Below are 24,243 nucleotides of genomic sequence, written 5' to 3'. Positions count from 1 at the left end.
TTTGAATTTTTTCTTAAATGTAGGAGGGGATCGATATCTGCCTTCAGTGTCGGGAAAATATGTAGCACATTCACTTCTGATCGCACACACAAGAATGAAATATTCATAACATAAAGGGAACACCAAATTAGTACAGGAGGGAAAGGAGGGGGGGGGGGGGGGGGGGGGTAGAATTCATAGAGAGAAACCAAGAGATATACAATACACATATTCAGAAGGATGTAGGTTGCAGTAGTTTCTCAGAGATGTAGATACTTGCACAGGATAAAGTAGCATGGAGAGCTGCATCAAACCACTCTTTACCCTGAAAACCACAATAACAACAATATGTGTTCCAGCTGCCGTGCCCTTGCTTCTTTGTTGGTTCCAATTAATTATTTTGTCATCTGACATTCTGTTCCACCTCGAAGTCATACTAAGTGTCCAATCTTCTGATTGCCGTCTTTTAAGCTTCCGGTGGAATCTGCTGTTCTTTTACTATAGCTGGCCATATCGGGTGCTCTATCCGAGGTACACATCCAATAAAACGGCTATCGGATTATTTTCAGGCCACTAATGTTAAAATTGCTTAAATGATGACAGTCTGATTACAACATGGAGTTAAAACAGAACATCATGGGCCAAAATTAGTAACTTGCAACAGCTGAAGTGTGTACAGCAGTTGGAACAGCTATGGCTGTAAAATACAATAGTAGCTGCTACCCTGGCATGTACGCGGGATGGAGCACCTGCCGTGGCGAGGACCGATGACTGGGCACCTAGCCCCGCATAGGCATAAATACAGGACTTGTTCCACACTGGCCTTAGCCTCAGGGAGCACCTGATAAAGATTGCGAGCCACACAACTGAAATATTGTACAAGCACAATTTTCCAAGAAGATGACATCTTACTGGGAAAGCCTGAAGACCTACACCAGAAGATTCTACAGGGATGAAATGTAGCTGCCGGCCGAAGTGGCCGTGCGGTTAAAGGCGCTGCAGTCTGGAACCGCAAGACCACTACGGTCGCAGGTTCGAATCCTGCGTCGGGCATGGATGTTTGTGATGCCCTTAGGTTAGTTAGGTTTAACTAGTTCTAAGTTCTAGGGGACTAATGACCTCAGAAGTTGAGTCCCATAGTGCTCAGAGCCATTTGAACCATTTGAAATGTATCTGTGTGTAAGAAAGGTGGATAAGCTGTGTCAAACTAGAGGGAGAATGCTCAGTTTTCTCATTTCCTGCTGTGATGCTGAGAAGGGTATGTTATTCAGTATTTGCTCAGATTAAATATCATGTAAATCCCAGAGGAGCCAACAGGATTAAGCACCAGGCGAGTCGAGCTTTAGTAAGGGAGAGAAAATATATTATGCACCAACATTTAGATGTCACTACCAGGGAATTACTATCTCAACACCTGAATATTGCTACTGCCTTAACCAGCCAGAACTGGGACAGACTGAATGGCACTTTATGGTTTCTTTTCAGAAGGCATGAAGAAGAGATCAGCGGCTTCTGAACTAGTCAGGTTTGAATGTCTCAGCAACAAGGTGAAGCAGAATGAGAATATTTGTATGGTTGTCAACTTTAGTAAGAAGTGCTCGACAAGACAACATTGAAGGTACTTAGCAAGGATCTCAGTTTTGTGTTGTTGCCCAGAAATATCCCTGTCACAGCCTTCATCAGTGCTTTTGAGCATGTGGCTCTTAAACAACCTCCAAGTGAAACCAAAGAAATCCAACAAGAGACATGCAGGACAGTCACGAAGACCAAGCTGCCTAAATCCGACACCACAGGTGATGAGAGGCTGGCTCTCAGACAACTCCAAGAAGATGACAGCATTTTTGTGTTACCAGCAGTTAAGGAAAACGCTACCATCATCCTATAGAAGGCTGACTACAGCAGCAAAGTTTGACAACTTCTGGATGACCCAGCATACAGCCCAATAGAAAGGGACCACACTGACAAAGGAAGAAGAGGGCTCTTCTAAAGGAAAATCGGGGTACTGGAAAATGGTGTGAAGCAGCTGTGGCTGAAAGCTCCAGTATCACCCAGGCTTTATGGCCTGCCCAAGGTGCACAAAGAAGGGGTTCCTCTGCGCTCAGTAGTTGGTAACAGTGGTGAGGCCACCTACCCTATCATTCAGCATCTGCAGAAGATGCTCTTGCCACAGGTGGACAAATGTACACACCATATTTGCAACTCAGAAGATTTTCTACATCTGAAGTAGCTACACATCACTGATTGTGACATAGTGGTTAGCTTTGATGTGGTTTCCTTGTTCACCTGGGTGCCACATAATGAATCAATAAAGTTGATTGGAGAAAAGGTTGACGGTGCTCTCCTGGACTTGTTCAGGCACATTTTAACTTCAACATACTTCTTGTATGGGGGTCAATTATATGACAAACATAAGGGTTTGCAATGGGCAGCCCACTGTCATCAGTGGTAGCGAACCTCTATACGGAGAGATTCAAAGATGAGGCACTTGCATTGGCTCCAAATCAACTACAGTATTTCTTCAGGTATGGGGATGACATATATGTTATTTGGATGCACAACAGGGAAAAGCTCCTTCTTTTATGGAACACCTGAACTTGTGCCACCCTAACAACAACTCATGATGAAAATGGAGAAGAATGGACAACTCCCATTTTTAAATGTTATTGTCAAGAGGAAGGCAGATGTCACTTTTGGTTATAGTATTTATCGGAAACCAACTCACACCAACCTCTACCTCCAATCCAGTAGCTGCCACCATCCAGCACAAAAGAATGGTGTACTCAAAATGCTGGTTCATCGTGTTTGACATCTTTCAGATCAAAACTACAGTATATGTTCTACAGAAATGGAAGTTCTTCCACAGATATTCAGAAGGCACTGTGACCTGCTTCTCCACCAGAGAGGCCAGTAAAAGTGCAAAAAGAAGCAAAGAAAGTTGCTTTTTTACCATATGCTGAACCAATATCTGCCAAAATCAGCAGGATTCTTCTCAAATGTAGTGCTCAATAAATCTGTACCAAACTTTGGGTTGGCAGGCTTGGGTAACCAAGAAGGCTTCCTCTAAGCGACCCATGAATAGTTTGGCATACGAGGGGGCCATCCTAGTACCCATGGCTGTTCCCTTTAATTGTTGGTATATCTGGCCTTCGAAAGTGAACTAGTTGTGGGTCAGGATGAAGCTGGCTAAGGTAATGAGGAAAGAGGTTTTAGGTAGGGTGGCAGGTGATTGGCGTGAAAGGAAGTGCTCCATCGTAGCGGGGCCCTGGACGTGCAGAATATTTGCGTATAAGGAAGTGGCATCAATGGTTACAAGGATGGTTTCCAGGGGTAACAGATTGGGTAACTATTCCAGGCATTCGAGAAAGTGGTTGGTGTCTTTGATGAAGGATGGGAGACTGCATGTAATGGGTTGAAGGTGTTGATCTACGTAGGCAGAGACAAGGTTCTGTGGGGGCTTGGTAACCAGCTACAATGAGGCGGCCGGGATGATTGGGTTTGTGAATTTTAGGAAGAAGGTAGAAGGTAGGGGTGCGGGGTGTCGGTGGGGTCAGGAGGTTGATGGAGTCAGGTGAAAGGTTTTGTAGGGGTCCTAAGGTTCTGAGGATTCCTTGAAGCTCTGCCTGGACATCAGGAATGGGATTACCTTAGCAAACTTTATATGTAGTGTTGTCTGAAGGCTGACGCTGTCCCTCAGCCACATACTCCCGACGATCAAGTACCACGGTCGTGGAACCCTTGTCCGCCGGCAGAATGACGATGGATCGGTCAGCCTTCAGATCACGGATAGCCTGGGCTTCAGCAGTGGTGATGTTGGGAATAGGATTAAGGTTTTTTAAGAAGGATTGAGAGGCAAGGCTGGAAGTCAGAAATTCCTGAAGGTTTGGAGAGGGTGATTTTGAGGAAGAGGAGGTGGGTCCCGCTGTGACGGAGGACGGAACTGTTCCAGGCAGGGTTCAATTTGGATAGTGTCTTGGGGAGTAGGATCATTAGGAGTAGGATTAGGATCTTTTTCTTCGTGGCAAAGTGATATTTGATATTTCAAGCAGAGAGTAGACCTGGTACAGAAGCAAATAACCAGAGCCACTTCCTTATCCCCTCAAACCCAGAACCTCCCACAGAAGAACCCCCAAAGAGCCCCACTTGTGACAGGATACTTTCCGGGACTGGATCAGACTCTGAATGTGACTCTCCAGCAGGGATACGACTTCCTCAAATCCTACCCTGAAATGAGATCCATCCTTCATGAAATCCCCCCACTCCACCAAGAGTGTCTTTCGGCCGTCCACCTAACCTTCGTAACCTCTTAGTTCATCCCTATGAAATCCCCAAACCACCTTCCCTACCCTCTGGCTCCTACCCTTGTAACCGCCCCCGATGTAAAACCTGTCCCATACACCCTCCCACCACCACCTACTCCAGTCCTGTAACCCGGAAGGTGTACATGATCAAAGGCAGAGCCATGTGTGAAAGTACCCATGTGATTTACCAACTGACCTGCCTACACTGTGAAGCTTTCTATGTGGGAATGACCAGCAACAAACTGTCCATTCGCATGAATGGACACAGGCGGACAGTGTTTGTTGGTAATGCGGATCACCCTGTGGCTAAACATGCCTTGGTGCACGGCCAGCACATCTTGGCACAGTGTTACACCGTCTGGGTTATCTGGATACTTCCCACTAACACCAACCTGTCGGAACTCCGGAGATGGGAACTTGCCCTTCAGTATATCCTCTCTTCTCGTTATCCGCCAGGCCTCAACCTCCGCTAATTTCTAATTTCAAGTTGCCGCCGCTCATACCTCACCTGTCTTTCAACAACATCTTTGCTTTTGTACTTCCGTCTCGACTGACATCTCTACCCAAACTCTTTGCGTTTACAAATGCCTGCTTGTGACTGTGTATGTGTGGTTGGATATATGTGTGTGTGTGTGCGCGCGAGTGTATACCTGTCCTTTTTTCCCCCTAAGGTAAGTCTTTCCGCTCCCGGGATTGCAATGACTCCTTACCCTCTCCCTTAAAACCCACATCCTTTTGTCTTTCCCTCTCCTTCCCTCTTTCCTGAAGAAGCAACCGTTGGTTGCGAAAGCTTGAATTTTGTGTGTATGTTTGTATTTGTTTGTGTATCTATCGACCTACCAGCACTTTTGTTTGGTAAGTCACATCAACTTTGTGTGTGTATATATATATCAGTCTGTTTGGCTATCTTCAGACCCACACTACGATGCAGATGATGGCTGTGAACGTAGCAGGCACCATCTACATCATTGTGTGGGTCTGAAATCATCTAAAATAGACTGAAACCAGTAACATCATACAAAAAAGAAGAATTATTGCAGTTGTGACTGTTTATATTCAATTTTAGTGTAATGATATGAGCCTGCAGAAAATGACCATTTACCACATGCCATGTCACTAGTTTGCCATATGTTGGCCGGACTACCATGACAGTTGACATCATGTGCAAGGAGCACCAATGGCACACCAGACTCTCAGGCTTCCAAGTCAGCTATAGCGGAACATTGTTTCGAACTAAATCATTTGACAAGTTAGGATGATATCAATATTTTGGCACCAACATCCAATTACAGGGAATAGTGGAATAGTGTTATTAAAGAATCCATCAAAATAAAGATCCCACAGAATCTTGTCAACAGTGACATGGGAGATCAGCTTTGTTCTGCCAGGAAGCCAGCACTCGATCTCCTAAAGACACAACGGCAGCACCATCCAAACTCTGGGGAAAATAGATTTGGAAATGATGGTAGAACAAATAACCCAGCACAACCAATACATGGTGCACAGACAGTGGCACTTCAGACAGCAAATCAAGTGCCTGAGGATGATCATTTTGAGAGCAAACAGAAATTTGAACTCCAGTGGCCAGAAAATAATCAGATGGCTGCCATAGCGGGTACGTACCTTGGGTTGGAGCACCTGTGTGTTTGGCTACAGTAGCAGAAAAGCATAGCCCCAGGAAAATTTAAATGACAGCAGTCAGAATACATTATGCCCAGTACAACTAGGAAGTGGAACAGAATGTCAGATGACAGAATTATTAACTGACAACAGCCAAGAAATATCTGTGCAGCAGTTGGAACAGCTACAGTTAGAAGATATAAGGATTGTGCTGCTACTGTCTGGCATGGTCCAGTGACTGAGTGTCTAGCCCCACACAAGCATAAATAATGGATCCTTCCCACACTGATTTGGGACATAAGGAACACCTGATGAAGACTGCAAGTCACACAGTCAAAATATCGTGCAAGTAAGATGGGGATTACCAGCAGAAAACACATTTTTCCAATATGACAACACTTCGTCGGAAAAGCCTGAAGATCTACAAAAGAAATTTCATGTTTATTATCATGTTCTCTTTTTACTAGCTGAAATTATAGTATGGATTGGAAAAAAACCTATAGCTTCTGTTGTATCATCATAGATTAAGAAAGTTCTGTATGTTAACCACATTGTAAAATATTCTTCTCATTGTGTACTGCCATTAGCCAAAATCTTGTTTTAGTATCTATAAAGGCTTAGGAGATTTGAAGGCTGTGAATATTTCACTCTCTTTTATATGTGATCAAAAGTGAATGACTACATAAAATATGTCTTCTCCAGATTGGAGGAAGATATTGATTCCCTCCCAAGTTTAAAAAGAATTCAAATCCAGAATGAGATTTTCACTCTGCAGCGGAGTGTGCGCTGATATGAAACTTCCTGGCAGATTAAAACTGTGTGCCCGACCGAGACTTGAACTCGGGACCTTTGCCTTTCGTGCTTCGGTAGTTCAGATGGTAGAGCACTTGCCCGTGAAAGGCAGAGGTCCCGAGTTCGAGTCTCGGTCGGGCACATAGTTTCAATCTGCCAGGAAGTTTCAGAATTCAAAATGTTAGCTATGTTTTATATGCAGCAATATATGGTCTAATATACACCAAATGCATTTTTCATTACATCATTTTTAAATTTCATGCTGTGTGGTATTATTGACACTTGAAATATCACAATAATTATGACTATTAACAAAATGATGGGCACTTCACCATGAAACTGACATATAAAGCTACAAGAAATGTAAAAACTGATCTTTTTTACCAAAGAATTTCTGTACAGTTGTTTGAGAAAGACAGCGGGACGTGCGCCTCAGTTCTGTCAGTGCAACACACAGCTATTTGTCACGCCAAAAACAGGCAAAGAATGTCTTGCAAATTGTGGCTCACCATTGGGTGTGTGTCTGCATCAGTTGGCGCCACCAACCTGCAGCCATTGTGTGCTGTCTCATTATATAACAAGGGAATATTTTTCACACTTGTTCAAGCCACCTTATGTTGGTCCCTGCTATGCAAGTAACCCTCTGTCTTTTTGTGCGCACCCTAAAGTACCAAACTCAGATACAGGAGGGTTGAGCTCTGTTTTGCCTGTGTATAAGATAAACTTTGCATGCTCTCCAGTTACTTCAGTTTCCCCATGATGTTACCCCTAATTATTGCAGAGACAGTAATGCAGATTCGGATTTCGAATTTTTAAAGATTTGTATTTGCCGTTTGATGGATAATGTTAAGACTAATCCTTAGTGCACTTATTATCATAGACTTTCTGCAGCTTTATCTCTGGTGAGTATTGCAGACATGCTTTCAGTAGAGCACTGAGACCATCCGCTATAGAAACATCAATAAATCAGAGACACAAAAGCTCTTGCATGAAACTATCAGGCTTTCAGAGAGAGCAGAAATATGTGCACTTTGTGTTTAAGCAATGTAGATAGGTAATGCTTACCTGAATAACAGTCATAAATTCTCATTAATCCACTGTCGCTTATGATTCTCAAAGCAGGGTAGGGCATGGCAATTTTTGTTTCAGTTTACAAAGACTCGAAAGTTCAAGAGCTCTTTGCCCTGCACAGTCTTTCTGTGCCAAAATAACATGTTAGTAAATGACCAAGTGTCAAACATTTCTTGTGAAGAAAGTAATTTATGCACATTTTGGAATTCTTCATAATATAAACTTGGAGAAAAATGTCCTGTTTATTCAGTTGTGGCGGTGGTGATCGCAATGGCGGTGATAGTTTCTGCCATTGTAAAATGCACACATAGTGTTTCACAGTTTTCAGTAATCCATGAGATAAAGCCAAATTACTGCAATTCACTGAATTTGCACAATTTGTGAAAATTTTATGATGTATATAGCAGAAAGGGTCAACTGTCTCTTGGCATAAATCTTTTTAGCATATTGCTGTTCTCATAATGACAATGGTAATTGCATTAAATTTTGTGTTGATCAACAATCACTGCTTAGAAGTCTGATATACACGTTATTGAAAAGGTTTTCATGCTGTACATTCTAATGTAAATTTTCTTTCGCATTGTGTGTATTGCTGTTGTTACTTGCTATATCAGTTAAACTGTATACTTTTGGGTGAAACAGGCATTTCCAATTATTTCAAGTCAGAATGGTCATACTAATGAAGATATTTTACATAATATAGAGTAATTAGATGGTGAATCGGAAAGTGAGTAATCTGATTCAGTCGGTGTCTTTCTGCCAGAGACAATTGACAATGATGAAAACAAGACTGAGGAGGAATTACTGTCAGACGGTCTCCCCATTTCAATTCTTTCCGCAACAGCCTGTGGAGTTGGCTGCCACAATAGTAAAAATGGAAGCTAGAAATGGAAAGCCGCTAATATGCTGTTGACTGGAAATACTCGCTAATATGCTGTTGTCTGGAAGAAGGGCTGTTTCAAACATCCTGAAGGAAAGAGGTGGTCACATTGCATATGCCTGCCACACAGAGAACATCTCTCACATAAGTGCCATCTGCCATAGTTTTGCTGAAACAATGCTGGGTATCATAAAAGTACCACAGAGACTCAGATGTATGGAATACATACAAAATACCACTTGGACCATATTGTTAGAGGAATTGGAGACAATAATTGGTATCATGTATGCCAGAGGTGATTTTTGTGAAAAAGGTGTTTTCTTGAATGACCTTTGGTCATGTTCATGGATCTCTGATTATATTAGGGACCAAATGACAATGAACAGGTTCCATGAATTTGTCAAATTCCTACATTTTAATGAGAGATCATCCTAACCTCATTACACCCCTACAGACAAATTCTCTTTCAGTCCTGAAATAGGTTGTGCAAAACTGTTTCTGTTGTTGCTGTCAGCCTGGTTAAGAAGAAGAAGGGGGAAAAAATGCAGGAAGTTGCCCTACGCTGTTTGAATAGCACAAAGAGGGACACCACATAATGTACACAGTGAGAAAATTACAAAGATTATTTCACCGGGTCCTCTTGATCTACACTCCTGGAAATGGAAAAAAGAACACATTGACACCGGTGTGTCAGACCCACCATACTTGCTCCGGACACTGCAAGAGGGCTGTACAAGCAATGATCACACGCACGGCACAGCGGACACACCAGGAACCGCGGTGTTGGCCGTCGAATGGCGCTAGCTGCGCAGCATTTGTGCACCGCCGCCGTCAGTGTCAGCCAGTTTGCCGTGGCATACGGAGCTCCATCGCAGTCATTAACACTGGTAGCATGCCGCGACAGCGTGGACGTGAACCGTATGTGCAGTTGACGGACTTTGAGCGAGGGCGTATAGTGGGCATGCGGGAGGCCGGGTGGACGTACCGCCGAATTGCTCAACACGTGGGGCGTGAGGTCTCCACAGTACATCGATGTTGTCGCCAGTGGTCGGCGGAAGGTGCACGTGCCCGTCGACCTGGGACCGGACCGCAGCGATGCACGGATGCACGCCAAGACTGTAGGATCCTACGCAGTGCCGTAGGGGACCGCACCGCCACTTCCCAGCAAATTAGGGACACTGTTGCTCCTGGGGTATCAGCGAGGACCATTCGCAACCGTCTCCATGAAGCTGGGCTACGGTTCCGCACACCGTTAGGCCATCTTCCGCTCACGCCCCAACATCGTGCAGCCCGCCTCCAGTGGTGTCGCGACAGGCACGAATGGAGATGTGTCGTCTTCAGCAATGAGAGTCACTTCTGCCTTGGTGCCAATGATGGTCGTATGCGTGTTTGGCGCCGTGCAGGTGAGCGCCACAATCAGGACTGCATACGACCGAGGCACACAGGGCCAACACCCGGCATCATGGTGTGGGGAGCGATCTCCTACACTGGCCGTACATCTCTGGTGATCGTCCAGGGGACACTGAATAGTGCACGGTACATCCAAACCGTCATCGAAGCCATCGTTCTACCATTCCTAGACCGGCAAGGGAACTTGCTGTTCCAACAGGACAATGCACGTCCGCATGTATCCCGTGCCACCCAACGTGCTCTAGAAGGTGTAAGTCAACTACCCTGGCCAGCAAGATCTCCGGATCTGTCCCCCATTGAGCATGTTTGGGACTGGATGAAGCGTCGTCTCACGCGGTCTGCACGTCCAACTGAGGCGCCAGGTGGAAATGGCATGGCATGCTGTTCCACAGTACTACATCCAGCATCTCTACGATCGTCTCCATGGGAGAATAGCAGCCTGCATTGCTGCGAAAGGTGGATATACACTGTACTAGTGCCGACATTGTGCATGCTCTGTTGCCTGTGTCTATGTGCCTGTGGTTCTGTCAGTGTGATCATGTGATGTATCTGACCCCAGAATGTGTCAATAAAGTTTCCCCTTCCTGGGACAATGAATTCACGGTGTTCTTATTTCAATTTCCAGGAGTGTAGTATACCAGTAGAAGGGTATTCTTAGGTATGGTTATTGATGAAAATTTAAACCATACAGTAGGTGTGCAAAAATGTTTATTTTCATATACTTATACCATTAGAATAATTACTAACTTTGGGGTTACAGAAGTCAGTAAGTTAACATACAAGGGATACCATTTGACTCATCATTACAGTTGCATGTGTGTAGTACTTTGGTCTAATGGTAGAAAGCAGGAAAATCACTAGAATTGTAACCCCTGCACAGAACAGCCCATTTTGCCAACTGCAGTCATAGCTTGGAAGAACAACACTGAGTGTGATCATCAAGGACGGTGCTGGATGGTGTGGTTTCTGTGGATATTCACAGACAGTCGGTGGCAATGTGTGAAGAATGTGAACCATTGCAAAAAGTGCCCTTGCAACATGACAACACTCATCCCAATGAGTCGGAAAACAATGGCTGCCATTGCTCAAATGGGGTTCCTGGTGCTGTCACAACAACCGGTTTCTCCTACCTTGGCCTCTTTGTGGCTATGAAGAAACCTCTGCACTGATATCATTTTGCAGACTCTAGGAACTGTGAGCAGCTGTCCTGTGGTGGGTCTGGAAGATTCCAGAAACGTTTTATGAGGAGGGCCTACAAAAGTTAAACGAACAAGTCAGGTGAATACAGTGGGTATAGCAGTACCTGTAATCCCATTTCAGCAATGGCAGCTGCGATTTTCTGACTTGTGTGGTGGTTGCATTGTCATGTCGCAAGAGCACTTTTCATGATGGTCCACACTGCACACACTGTCTCCAATCGCCTGTGAATACCCACTGTGTTTACACATTCTTTCCACAGAAACCGCATCATCCAGTGCTCTTCTTGATGTTCACACTCCATGTTGTCCTCAAATAATGACAGCAGGTGGGGAAAATGGGCTGTACATTGCAGAGATTGCACTTCTAGTGATCTTCCTGTCACCTATGGTCAGACAAAAGTATTATATACTTGCAACTGTAACAATGAGTCAAATGACACACCATGAACGATGGAAAAAATAAAGTGGAAATCAATATGGAACACCATTTGTATTTCTACAATATGGATGACTGTGGTGTTTCCATGATGTCACGTATCCTGAGCTGTAATTGACTTATAAGTAGATAACCAAACAGACACCATACTGATTTACGTATTTGCTTTTCCAAAATGTTGTACATGGTGGTTTTCAGGTTTATGCTTACTTACTATGAACATATGTAGTTTATGTACTGCATCCAAGATCTTTTGATAAGATTTGTGGTGCAGAAGTGTTGGGAAATGTGACCGCGACAGTTAAAATTTTACTGGTGCAAGGTCCGTTGGAGATAGAGCATTTTTGTTTGCAGTGACAACCAGACCTATAGCACTTTACAAGGTAAATGAACTGTCATTTTGAGATTATATGCTAATCCCTGCCTTGGAAAATATGTCAAAATACAATTTCGACATTCAGTAACTATCTGTTACCAATATTAGCAAATAGTTCAGATTTTTTTACAGTTTTTTACAGGAATAGGGAAAATGACGAATTTTGTTGGTTGGTTTGTTGATTTGGGGGAAGGGACCAAGAATTTTGTGACATTTCATAAAATCTTAGAGTTTCACATTATCATTACAAAAAAATTTCCTGTCCTTAACTGTTTGTAAGTATGTTAATCCGTTCGTTAATTTGACTCATTCTACATCATAATGTTTGTCAAAAATAAGATCTCTGGAGCACATAATTGACTAACTTACTTTTACGCCAACTTCTGCTTCATTTCTTGCAATATCATTTTTACTAGTAATACAAGCAGTGTTGTTATGTCCATCCTAAATTTTGTGTTTTAGCCCAATCTCTTCTAATATACTAATAGTTATGATACCAGGCTTTATCACACTGCTCACTTGCATGCGTTCCTTTGTGTCTTGCGAATATGTGCTAATCTTCTGCCATGGCTCTTCACAAGTGTAAATACACTGCAATTTTTGCCTGTTGTTTGTTATCCATTGTTACTATTCATTCACATCTCCCCCCACCCGTAATGTGTCTTCAAGGAGAATGTGAATAGTAAAAATGAATCAATACAAAGTGAAGATCCTCCGTTGGCACTGACAGCTTACCCTCATTGTCACTCTAACCTGACATTGTTCCCAGATAACATTGAATTTAAGATGCCTTCACACTAAATGAAACAGAAATTACAGCAAAGACTACAACAATGCCAGTGTAAACTACATTGTATGTTGGACTAATTTTATGCATCCAGGCCCGAGCTGCCGGAGTTGGTGATGATGTGTGTGAGAGGTGTGCTTGCTTGTGTGAATGAATGAATGGTTGTATTTCCCTTTTTCTGACCAAGGTTTTGGCTAAAAGTTTATGTGTAAGTGTCTGCAACTTAACATGTTGTGTTTGCAGTTCCCTACATTGTTGATATTGCTACCTGGAGTTTCATTGTTTCATAACTTCCTGTTCGTCTGAGGTACCAGTACAGCATACCAGTGCATACTGTCACAAATCAAGCACTGGAGTTATAGCTCTCTTGGTGATAAAACAAACTTCACCTTATTATAGTAGGATGTCCCAGGGAACAATTGTACTCATGATAAATGCCTACAATTACAGGGTAAACTGTTGAAAAGTATTTCTAGACATGAAATGGAGAAATATTTGTAAGGAAGCAAAGTACTATTTAGTATCGCACAGGAAGAAAACATGAAACTTGAATATTTCAGTTTACTCGTATTGGTAGAATGAGGGCTGCTTTAAGGCAACAGTGACAAGCCGTATCTTGGGGCAACCAGCTGAGAGGAGCACCAATGGTGCCACAACAATAAGATTTCTATACATGATGTTCCACAGTTATTAGCACCTGTCTTAGGTGTGACAAACTGAGGTAGTTGCACTACTGCAAGATTTGTATACAGTGCCTATCACAATTAGTAGCAGAAACAGGCACATATGAGATTGTATGAGCGGAAAATGGGGCACCAAATGATCAGTCACTTGTGTGGAAGAATGTTCTCAAATCAGCCCTGGCTATATTGTCATCTTAGGTATGAGACCAATTTAGGAAAATATAGTTCAAAGAATGGGCTCCAGATTACTTCCTATAAAATGTGAATTGAATTTTTCGTGATACCATAGATCATGTAGTTTCTGTTGTTTGTTGTGCTGTTGGTGCTTCTTGTATTACTTACTGTAATGTCTTTTTACAGGTATATCCCAATACATCATCGTATTTATATGTGGGAGCTAATTCTCATAGGAGTGCTAGGTGGAGCTGCTGCCACATACAGTGCCATCCTGGACATATTTGGGGCAGGTTCTATGACAAAACCATGCTATGTTTCTTGGAAACATTAATGTTTGAGGGCTGAATATCTGGATGTCTGTTGTGAAAAGAATACAACAAAGCTTATTAAGAATTTACTATTACTCAGTTAAAAATATATTTATTTGTTAGAGGAAACTTCTGCAATTTTTCCCCAAAGAGTGAGTTTAGTGCAGCTTTTTGTCATATGCGACAGTGTTTTCTGTGATTGAGCTTATAGTTATGGAAGTTTGTTCATGAATTTTGGTATCTCTCATGGCTTCAAAGAATGTTAATGAAAATATTTTGTGATTTGTTGTGTTACTGATGAGTGTTGTAACACTGATTAGGCTTGTTATGAAAATGTTGTGTTATAAAAAATGTAAATACTATCTTTTCCTGTTAATTCAGAAGCCAAAATTGAAAGTTTTGTATCAGAAGTTACATTGTGCATTCCACAGGCTGTGATCTGTTGCTACTATGTGCCTGAGTAAGGCTGTGTATTTTGTGTAGAATTCCATGATTTTAGTAGATTTCTTTCTGCTAAGGAAGGGAGGAATTTAATGCCGTATTTCTGACAATTAACCAAAAACTAAACCTCATTGAAGAAAATATATTTAAGTTTATTCTTACTGTATTGCATGTAACTGTATGTTATTTGTCATAAAAGACACAAGCATCTTCCAGGCATGGAAGGTAAGCAATAAAAAAATGTTTAACCATACATAATTTGATAGTATTTATTGAATTTATAATGAAAATGTCATACATAAGATTTGTTTATGCACATAATTTATAAATGGCATTAACAAAATGTGTATATGCTCATGAGCTATATGTAGAATTTGCTGAACATGATTGGAAGTATTGTCAATTTTGGAACTTACTGATTATACAACCAAATACAAATTTGGTGGCTTTGCAAGCATGTTCTCTTTTGAGCAGTGACTTAATATACAACGAGAAATAATTTATCTTTCATAAAATTATACATTTCATGTCAGTGTCTACTTTTTGAAACAGGAAAAAAAATTTTATGAAGTGTGTTAATTTTTAAGCCCAACGAAAATGTACATAAATAATTGTAACCGGTGATCTGAAAAGTCATTATCAACTACCTCTTCATGTATGTGATTTGCATTTTTATAATTTATTTACTGTGCATGCAAGAGTGTATTTAAGTGCACAATTTTACTTTATTGCTACGTTTTATAGACAACTGTCTGTAACTAAATGTAGACTATTTTTGTAATAATGCAGCTTACACTTGAACAGTAACTAAAAAGTATTGTTTAAGGCAAAATTGTGATCATTATTTGTATTGTTTTAATATATTTAAATTTGTGTTTTATACCTGCTTGAGTTTAAATTTGAATTTCCTTTGCATTGTGTATCCCTCTGAATTAAGGATGTTTGAAAGTGATCCTGAAATGGAGCTATTGTGAACTTCGTGTCTACATGTCAGTGGAAATTGAGCTGATTATGCAAGTACATGTACATAAACTCTAATATTACAGAACATGCCTCTATTAAATCAATAAGAAAGTCTCAGGATCTTATAAAAATGTGAAAGTGAATAAAAAAACTGTAGAGAGCAGGAGGTGAACCCATGAACTTAAACTCTGAGGTCCACGGCTATATCCACTACACTAGCGTGATCCAGCAAGCTTAGGTGTCTTATATTGGATGATGCCCAAATCACTAATAAGTCATTAACTGAATTTTAATTATAACAAATCATACCAGTAACAACACTTTTGTGATACGTCATAAATGCAGCATTGCCTTGAAACAGGATACTGCGATAATGGCAAGTTACAATTTCAAAACAACAAAAATTCTATGACCATCAACAGGAGCTTTCCTGTCACTTTCTTACAACAAATTTTACTAATAATGGTGTGTTTTCGATAGATGCTTGATGTGCTAGTGCTTTGAAACTACATCTATTCATAGGATGTAAGTTGTTGGCGTTATCTTAGTTCTGCTTGTGACGCACATGACGTACAAGTGATGTATGACGGCTAACCTGAAATGACTGAGCCTTAGAAAGACTCATAAGAGCTGCACTCTGTTGAAGGCAAACCACCAAACCTTTGCTACAGAAGAGCTCGACCGACAATTCAAGAATGAGACTTAATTACTATCTGTAATAAAAACAGTCAATATCACAAGTTCCAAAAACAAAGACTGTCTGAATGTAAATTCATTTGAAATGCCTGCTGATAACTTGAACACTGTAATACATTTTTGAGAAACGTATTTTAATACTTATTTCAAAGCAGCTCTGCCTCACATCCTTTAGTTACAAGCCATGTCTGCTTCTGACTAAACTAAAACAAACTACTACAGTTATTAGTCCTGCCAAGTCTTTACGAATCTAATATATTTCAACACGTCCCAAAAAATGAAAATTACGATAACTTGAGACAGCCACAAATTCTTGTACAAAATAGGACAACATTTGGTTGTTTGTTCCTATGAGTCCCCTTATTCCCAGTCAGAGTGCATTCAGCCAGTTAATTGGAATCCTTTTTAAAAACTGCGTTGTTCTTCATTTGATCACTGGACACACTTATAACTCTCCTCACATATGTAGTATTTTATCATCAACCCACAATTCTAATTCAAGATGTAATAGATCCACATTATTTGACATATCTATGTGTAACTCTAATATCTGTCTCCTGCTCCATTACATGCAAATGTCAGAGAACTAACTATCAATAATCTATATGAAATCCAAAATCATACTGCACTCGAGAGGAGATTAAATGTTGCCACTTATGTTTGGGAATACACCATTTGTCTGCTTCCTATCAATAAACCAAACTCTCTCCCTTCCTTTTGCCACTGTTGCTTTTTCTTTCATTTTCTATCCCTGTTGTGTCTCATTCTTCTTGATATCAACTAACTTCTGTTGCAAGTTTGATTCTTGTCATACTGCTGCAATCAGTGTCTTCCTCTTCGTATATCATTATCCCCTTTTGATGAAACACTATATTAGGAGAAACATGTTAACAGCCTATTATTTTAATTGTTGTATCTCGTAACGTATTTTTTTATTATATGTAACACTTTCTACACTCCTGGAAATTTAAATAAGAACACCGTGAATTCATTGTCCCAGGAAGGGGAAACTTTATTGACACATTCCTGGGGTCAGATACATCACATGATCACACTGGCAGAACCACAGGCACATAGACACAGGCAACAGAGCATGCACAATGTGGGCACTAGTACAGTGTATATCCACCTTTCGCAGCAATGCAGGCTGCTATTCTCCCATGGAGACGATCATAGAGATGCTGGATGTAGTCCTGTGGAACGGCTTGCCATGCCATTTCCACCTGGCGCCTCAGTTGGACCAGCGTTCGTGCTGGGCGTGCAGACCGCGTGAGACGACGCTTCATCCAGTCCCAAACATGCTCAATGGGGGACAGATCCGGAGATCTTGCTGGCCAGGGTAGTTGACTTACACTTTCTAGAGCACGTTGGGTGGCACGGGATACATGCGGACGTGCATTGTCCTGTTTGAACAGCAAGTTCCCTTGCCGGTCTAGGAATGGTAGAACGATGGCTTCGATGACGGTTTGGATGTACCGTGCACTATTCAGTGTCCCCTCGACGATCACCAGAGGTGTACGGCCAGTGTAGGAGATCGCTTCCCACACCATGATGCCGGGTGTTGGCCCTGTGTGCCTCGGTCGTATGCAGTCCTGATTGTGGCGCTCACCTGCACGGCGCCAAACACGCATACGACCATCATTGGCACCAAGGCAGAAGCGACTCTCATCGCTGAAGACGACACATCTCCATTCGTCCCTCCATTCACGCCTGTCGCGACACCACTGGAGGCAGGCTGCACGATGTTGGGGCGTGAGCGGAAGACGGCCTAACGGTGTGCGTGAGACGGTTGCGACTGGTCCTCGCCGGTACCCCAGGAGCAACAGTGTCCCTAATTTGCTGGGAAGTAGCGGTGCGGTCCCCTACGGCACTGCGTAGGATCCTACGGTCTTGGCGTGCATCCGTGCGTCGCTGCGGTCTGGACCCAGGTCGACGGGCACGTGCACCTTCTGCCGACCACGTGACAACATCGATGTACTGTGGAGACAACAACGCCCCACCTGTTGAGCAATTCAGCGGTACGTCCACCCGGCCTCCCGCATGCCCACTATACGCCCTCGCTCAAAGTCCGTCAACTGCACATACGGTTCACGTCCACGCTGTCGCGGCATGCTACCAGTGTTAAAGACTGCGATGGAGCTCCGTATGCCACGGCAAACTGGCTGACACTGACGGCGGCGGTGCACAAATGTTGCACAGCTAGCGCCATTCGACGGCCAACACCGCGGTTCCTGGTGTGTCCGCTGTGCCGTGCGTGCGATCATTGCTTGTACAGCCCTCTCGCAGTGTCCGGAGCAAGTATGGTCGGTCTGACACACCGGTGTCAATGTGTTCTTTTTTCCATTTCCAGGAGTGTATATGTGAGATGTAATCATATCTGTAAACAGACTATGTGAGAATGTTCCTGGTTAAGGAAGCACTCAAGACCTTATCATTGCCAGATAAAATAGATACATAAATAAATATGATTACAATTAGAAGTGTTATCAAAGCAAAACACTGTAGCTGGTACATTACATTTTGAATCACCTAGGACCGCCATTTTGTATTCTCCACCAAAACATTAATTTTCAATTGTTTAATGTTAGTGCTAGTAATGTAATATCAATACAGGAGTACTAAAGGGCAAGTGGAATATCAGACATGGTATGCTTATCATAAGTGAAACCAAACAGAAACTGTGGGTAAAAGCTGACACTGTACTGCCATAGATTCATAAACTGAAGCAGATGTGCTATGGCTACAATCTACTGATTACAAAATAAATAAATAAACAAGTAATGGTATTTGCAAGAGAACACTGTCATAGACACATCGCAATTATTGGTAATAAGTCAGTCAAACAGTTTTCTCATTTCGACTGTTTATGCTGTGCAATCAGTTATGTCTGACTGTGATAAACAGATAATACACACATCAAAAGAAGTTTTGCATTACCCCAGTTCCCAGAACAACTGAAGATAGACGTTGACTGTGGATATTGTATCACAGACACAACCTCTTTGACTGCTCAGAGATGTCACTAAAAGCACCTAAAGATGTAAACAACCATGCATCAGCAGCACCTATTAGATGGAGGGGGTCTGATAGCCGATCAGTTCCAGTCATTCCACCAGGAATGAGGTGCACTGCTCGTTTCATCTGTAGTTCAACCATACCTAGACATTCAATACCAAGGTTCGATCGCATCCACATTGCTACTTTGTGCCAGAAAGGACTCTCAACAAGGGAAGTGTCCAGGCATCTCGTAGTGAACCAAAGCGATGTTGTTCAGACACAAAGGAAATACAGAGAGACAGGAACTGTTGATAACATTCCTCGCTCAGGCTGCCCAGGTGCTACTACTGCAGTGGATGACTGTAACCTATGGATTATGGCTCGGAGGAACCCTGGCGGCAACGCCACGATGTTGAATAATGCTTTTTGTGCAGCCACAGGACGTCATGTTACGACTCAAACTGTGCGTAATAGGCTGCATGGTGCACAACTTCATTCCTGACATCAGTGACAAGGTCCATCTTTGCAAGCACCATGCAGCGCGGTATAGATGGGCCCAACAACATGCCGAATGGACCACTTAGGATTGGCATTACGTTCTCTTCACCGATGAGTGCCACATATGCCTTCAACCAGACAATTGTAGGAGACATGATTGGGAGCAACCCGGTCAGGCTGAACATGTTTAGACACACTGTCCAGTGAGTGAAGCAAGGTGGAGGTTCCCTGCTGTTTTGGGGTGGCATTATGTGAGGTCAACGTATGCCACAGGTGATCATGGAAGGTGGCGTAACAGCTATATGATACGTGAATGCCATCATCTGACCAATACTGCAACCATATTGGCGAGGCATTCGTCTTCATGGGCGACAATTCGCGTCCCCATCATGCACATCTTGTGAATGATTTCCTTCAGGACAACAACATCGCTTGACTAGAGTGGCCGGCATGTTCTCCAGACATGAACCCTATCGTACATGACTGGGATAGATTGGAAAGGGCTGTTTATGGATGATGTGACCCACCAGTCACTCTGAGGGATCTACGCCGAATCTCCATTGAGGAATGGGACAATCTGAACCAACAGTGCCTTTATGAACTTGTCGGTAGTATGCCACGATGAATACAGGCACACATCAATGTAAGAGGACATGCTATTGTGTATTAGAGGTACCAGTGTGTACAGCAATCTGGACCACCCCCTCAGAATGTCTCACTGTATGGTGGTACAACATGCAATATGTGGTTTTCGTGAGAAATAAAAAGGGTGGAAGTGATGTTTATGTTGATCTCTCTTCCAATTTCCTGAATAGGTTCTGGAACTCTCCGATCTGAGGTGATGCAAAACTTTTTTGATGTGTGTATTAAAGAGTGACCATTGTATATGCAGATCAGTTAAACGCAGTCTAAAGTGGAAAAAGGTTATAAATTCTGTTTAAATTTATGAAGTTACAACTGTGCAATGCCACATCGATCATATTTTATTCAGGGACAATAAATTCCAAACCCATATTATTTGAAGTTATGTTGTGGACTTGGAAGAGGTGTCAAATAATGTCAAGTAGTGTACAGAAATACGGGGAAGAAATGAAGGCCATATGGAATTAAAATGAAGTTGTGTGTTTTATTATATAAGGTTGGACAAGGGCCGTCTAATTGTTAACTTTACTGTAAACCATAAAATTAAACTGTGTGCCAAGCTTGGGCTTGAATCTAGAAACTTGCCTTTCACAGACAGTGCTCATATCAGTTGAGCTAGCTAGGTATGACTTGTGACCAGTCCTCACAGTTACGATTCTGCCAGTAACTATCTATAACTGTTATTCTAGATGCCACTGGAGTTTGTTAAGAGTCTCCATATAGAACTTGCAGCAGTTAAGCATTTCTGTGACAAAACACTTAGCTTTTCATTGGATCTTGTCAATTTCTTCCATTAATAGAACACGGTAAGAGTCCCAGAGTGCTGAGAAAGATTCAAGAATAGTTCAAACCAATGTTTTGTAAACCACTTCGTTTGTGTATAAATTACATTACCTTAATATTCTTCCTGTGAATCAAAGCCTGATATCTGCTTTTTCTCCTAATTGTTTTATGTGTTTAAATCACACTGGATTGTTAATGTTTTCACCCATTGTGTAACTGTACTTCAGTGGATTATTTTCTTCTACATGTGGACGATCTGTTACATTTATTTACATTCAAGGTCAACTATCAGTTCCTGCGACTTTCATCAATCCTCTGCAGGTCTTCTTGTCATTTGCTACAGTCTTCTGACAATCCTATCTTCCTACAGATAATTACATCATCTACAAATGACCTTATGGAGCTTCTGAAATTTTCTGCTAGATGATTGGTATCTGTTGTAAGTAGTAACTATTCAACACCACTTCTTGAGTTACCCCTGAAATAACCTTTATATCTGTTGATTGTGTTCTGTTAAGAGCAATGTGTTGAGTTCTGTGTGCAAGAAGTCTTCTTCTTCTTCTTCTTCTTCTTCTCTTTTTTTGACAACAGTAAAAAATTGTATCAAATCCCTTCCTGAAGTCAAGAAACACAGCATCAACCTGAGCACTGGATGTCTATGGCATTTTGGCGTGCGAGTATTGTGGTTTGATTGCGTGTTGTACAATTTCAGCAAGATTACAATAAAACTGGTCACTTATAATCAATGTAACATGAGGTTTTATTTAAACACTGTTTTTACTGGCTAATGATCATTATTTTGTTAAAGAAACCTCCACCTGGGAATGTGTAGCAATGTTGACTGTCAAGCAGCGTAAATGGCACTAAGGTACAGATTGTTTAACGAATTTAACGCTACTATTATTTGAGGTGGCAGCACTTTTCTTTAACCAAAATGAACAATTTTGTCACACAATACTACACTCACACAACACTAATGTATTTTTCCTGTCAAAATATGTCATAAAAGTTTTTACAAAATAACCAGGCTTCATACATCATCAGATAAGAATTTATATCACATAAGATTCTGATCGCACTATATTTAAAGATTATACACAATCTACATCAAATTTACTTTCTCAAAGTGGGTTCTGGGCCACCAATACACAATTATCATCTCAATTTTGACTAACAACATTTATATCCTCATAGAAAATCAATTTAAAACTGCTGCTGCAATATTTCACTAAGATGGCAGCTAACATAAGACAATCACTTATGGATTCTGCTTCAGGCCCTGTTTTACTACTAACAAATAACATACATTAAATCTTTTTGTACTTTCATTATATACACTCCTGGAAATGGAAAAAAGAACACATTGACACCGGTGTGTAAGACGCACCATACTTGCTCCGGACACTGCGAGAGGGCTGTACAAGCAATGATCACACGCACGGCACAGCGGACACACCAGGAACCGCGGTGTTGGCCGTCGAATGGCGCTCGCCACGCAGCATTTGTGCACCGCCGCCATCATTGTCAGCCAGTTTGCCGTGGCATACGGAGCTCCATCGCAGTCTTTAACACTGGTAGCATGCCGCGACAGCGTGGACGTGAACCGTATGTGCAGTTGACGGACTTTGAGTGAGGGCGTATAGTGGGCATGCGGGAGGCCGGGTGGACATACCGCCGAATTGCTCAACACGTGGGGCGTGAGGTCTCCACAGTACATTGATGTTGTCGCCAGTGGTCAGCGGAAGGTGCACGTTCCCGTCGACCTGAGACCAGACCGCAGTGACGCATGGATGCATGCCAAGACCGTAGGATCCTACGCAGTGTCATAGGGGACCGCACCGCCACTTCCCAGCAAATTAGGGACACTGTTGCTCCTGGGGTATCGGCGAGGACCATTCGCAACCATCTCCATGAAGCTGGGCTACTGTCCCGCACACCGTTAGGCCATCTTCCGCTCACGCCCCAACATCGTGCAGCCCGCCTCCAGTGGTGTCGCGGCAGGCGTGAATGGAGGGACGAATGGAGACGTGTCGTCTTCAGCAATGAGAGTCGCTTCTGCCTTGGTGCCAATGATGGTCGTATGCGTGTTTGGTGCCGTGCAGTGAGCGCCACAATCAGGACTGCATACGCCCGAGGCACACAGGGCCAACACCCGGCATCAAGGTGTGGGGAGCGATCTCCTACACTGGCCTTACACCTCTGGTGATCATCGAGGGGACACTGAATAGTGCACGGTACATCCAAACCTTCATCGAACCCATTGTTCAACCATTCCTAGACCGGCAAGGGAACTTGCTGTTCCAACAGGACAATGCGCGTCCGCATGTATCCCGTGCCACCCAACGTGCTCTAGAAGGTGTAAGTCAACTACCCTGGCCAGCAAGATCTCCGGATCTGTCCCGCATTGAGCATGTTTGGGACTGGATGAAGCGTCGTCTCACGCGGTCTGCACGTCCAGCACGAACGCTGGTCCAACTGAGGCGCCAGGTGGAAATGGCATGGCAAGCCGTTCCACAGGACTACATCCAGCATCTCTACGATCGTCTCCATGGGAGAATAGCAGCCTGCATTGCTGCGAAAGGTGGATATACACTGTACTAGTGCCGACATTGTGCATGCTCTGTTGCCTGTGTCTATGTGCCTGTGGTTCTGTCAGTGTGATCATGTGATGTATCTGACCCCAGGAATGTGTCAATAAAGTTTCCCCTTCCTGGGACAATGAATTCACGGTGTTCTTATTTCAATTTCCAGGAGTGTACATTAACATTTGAAAACATTTCTCAATGTTAATCATTTATTATTCAGCATTTACCAATAAACTGTGCTGTAGATCAACAGCTCTAATGGCTGCACTCGTTTGTAGCTGAGCGGAAAACTTAAAATTTATATAGAACGATAATTACAATGAAATAAAAGTTTAAATAAAGATGATTCATTTCAATCACACAGAAACTCTATTTATCAAATATTAATTAACAATATAATAAAGTTTCTTATAGACCTCTATAGTACGAGACATCAGTCACGTCAGATCATTAAAATAGTTCGAACAAGGAGAAGGATTATTCTAGAAGAATCACAGATAACAAAAGATTAAGACTTCCATTATCTTTGTCCATGAGTATTGTCTGAGATATGATTTTCACAAAAATTTAAATTATGTCACTGACAATAATTATTTATTATTATTTTAGTATTGATGAAGTC

General features: G+C 42.4%; 1 protein-coding gene across 1 annotated transcript in view; it reads left to right on the top strand.

The window, feature by feature from the left end:
• LOC126340558 (uncharacterized) overlaps window positions 1-15,339 on the top strand; it is a 75,100-nt gene extending 59,761 nt beyond the window's left edge. The window contains 1 exon segment of the mRNA XM_050001699.1: window positions 13,892-15,339. Coding sequence (XP_049857656.1) covers window positions 13,892-14,039 — 148 coding nt within the window. The 3' untranslated portion in view covers window positions 14,040-15,339.
• Window positions 15,340-24,243: the final 8,904 nt, after the last annotated feature.

The sequence above is a fragment of the Schistocerca gregaria genome, chromosome 1 (genome assembly GCF_023897955.1).
Source record: "Schistocerca gregaria isolate iqSchGreg1 chromosome 1, iqSchGreg1.2, whole genome shotgun sequence".
NCBI classification, from domain to species: domain Eukaryota; kingdom Metazoa; phylum Arthropoda; class Insecta; order Orthoptera; family Acrididae; genus Schistocerca; species Schistocerca gregaria.
Note: the sequence above shows the minus strand (reverse complement) of the source record. Positions and strands in the feature narration are given on the sequence as shown.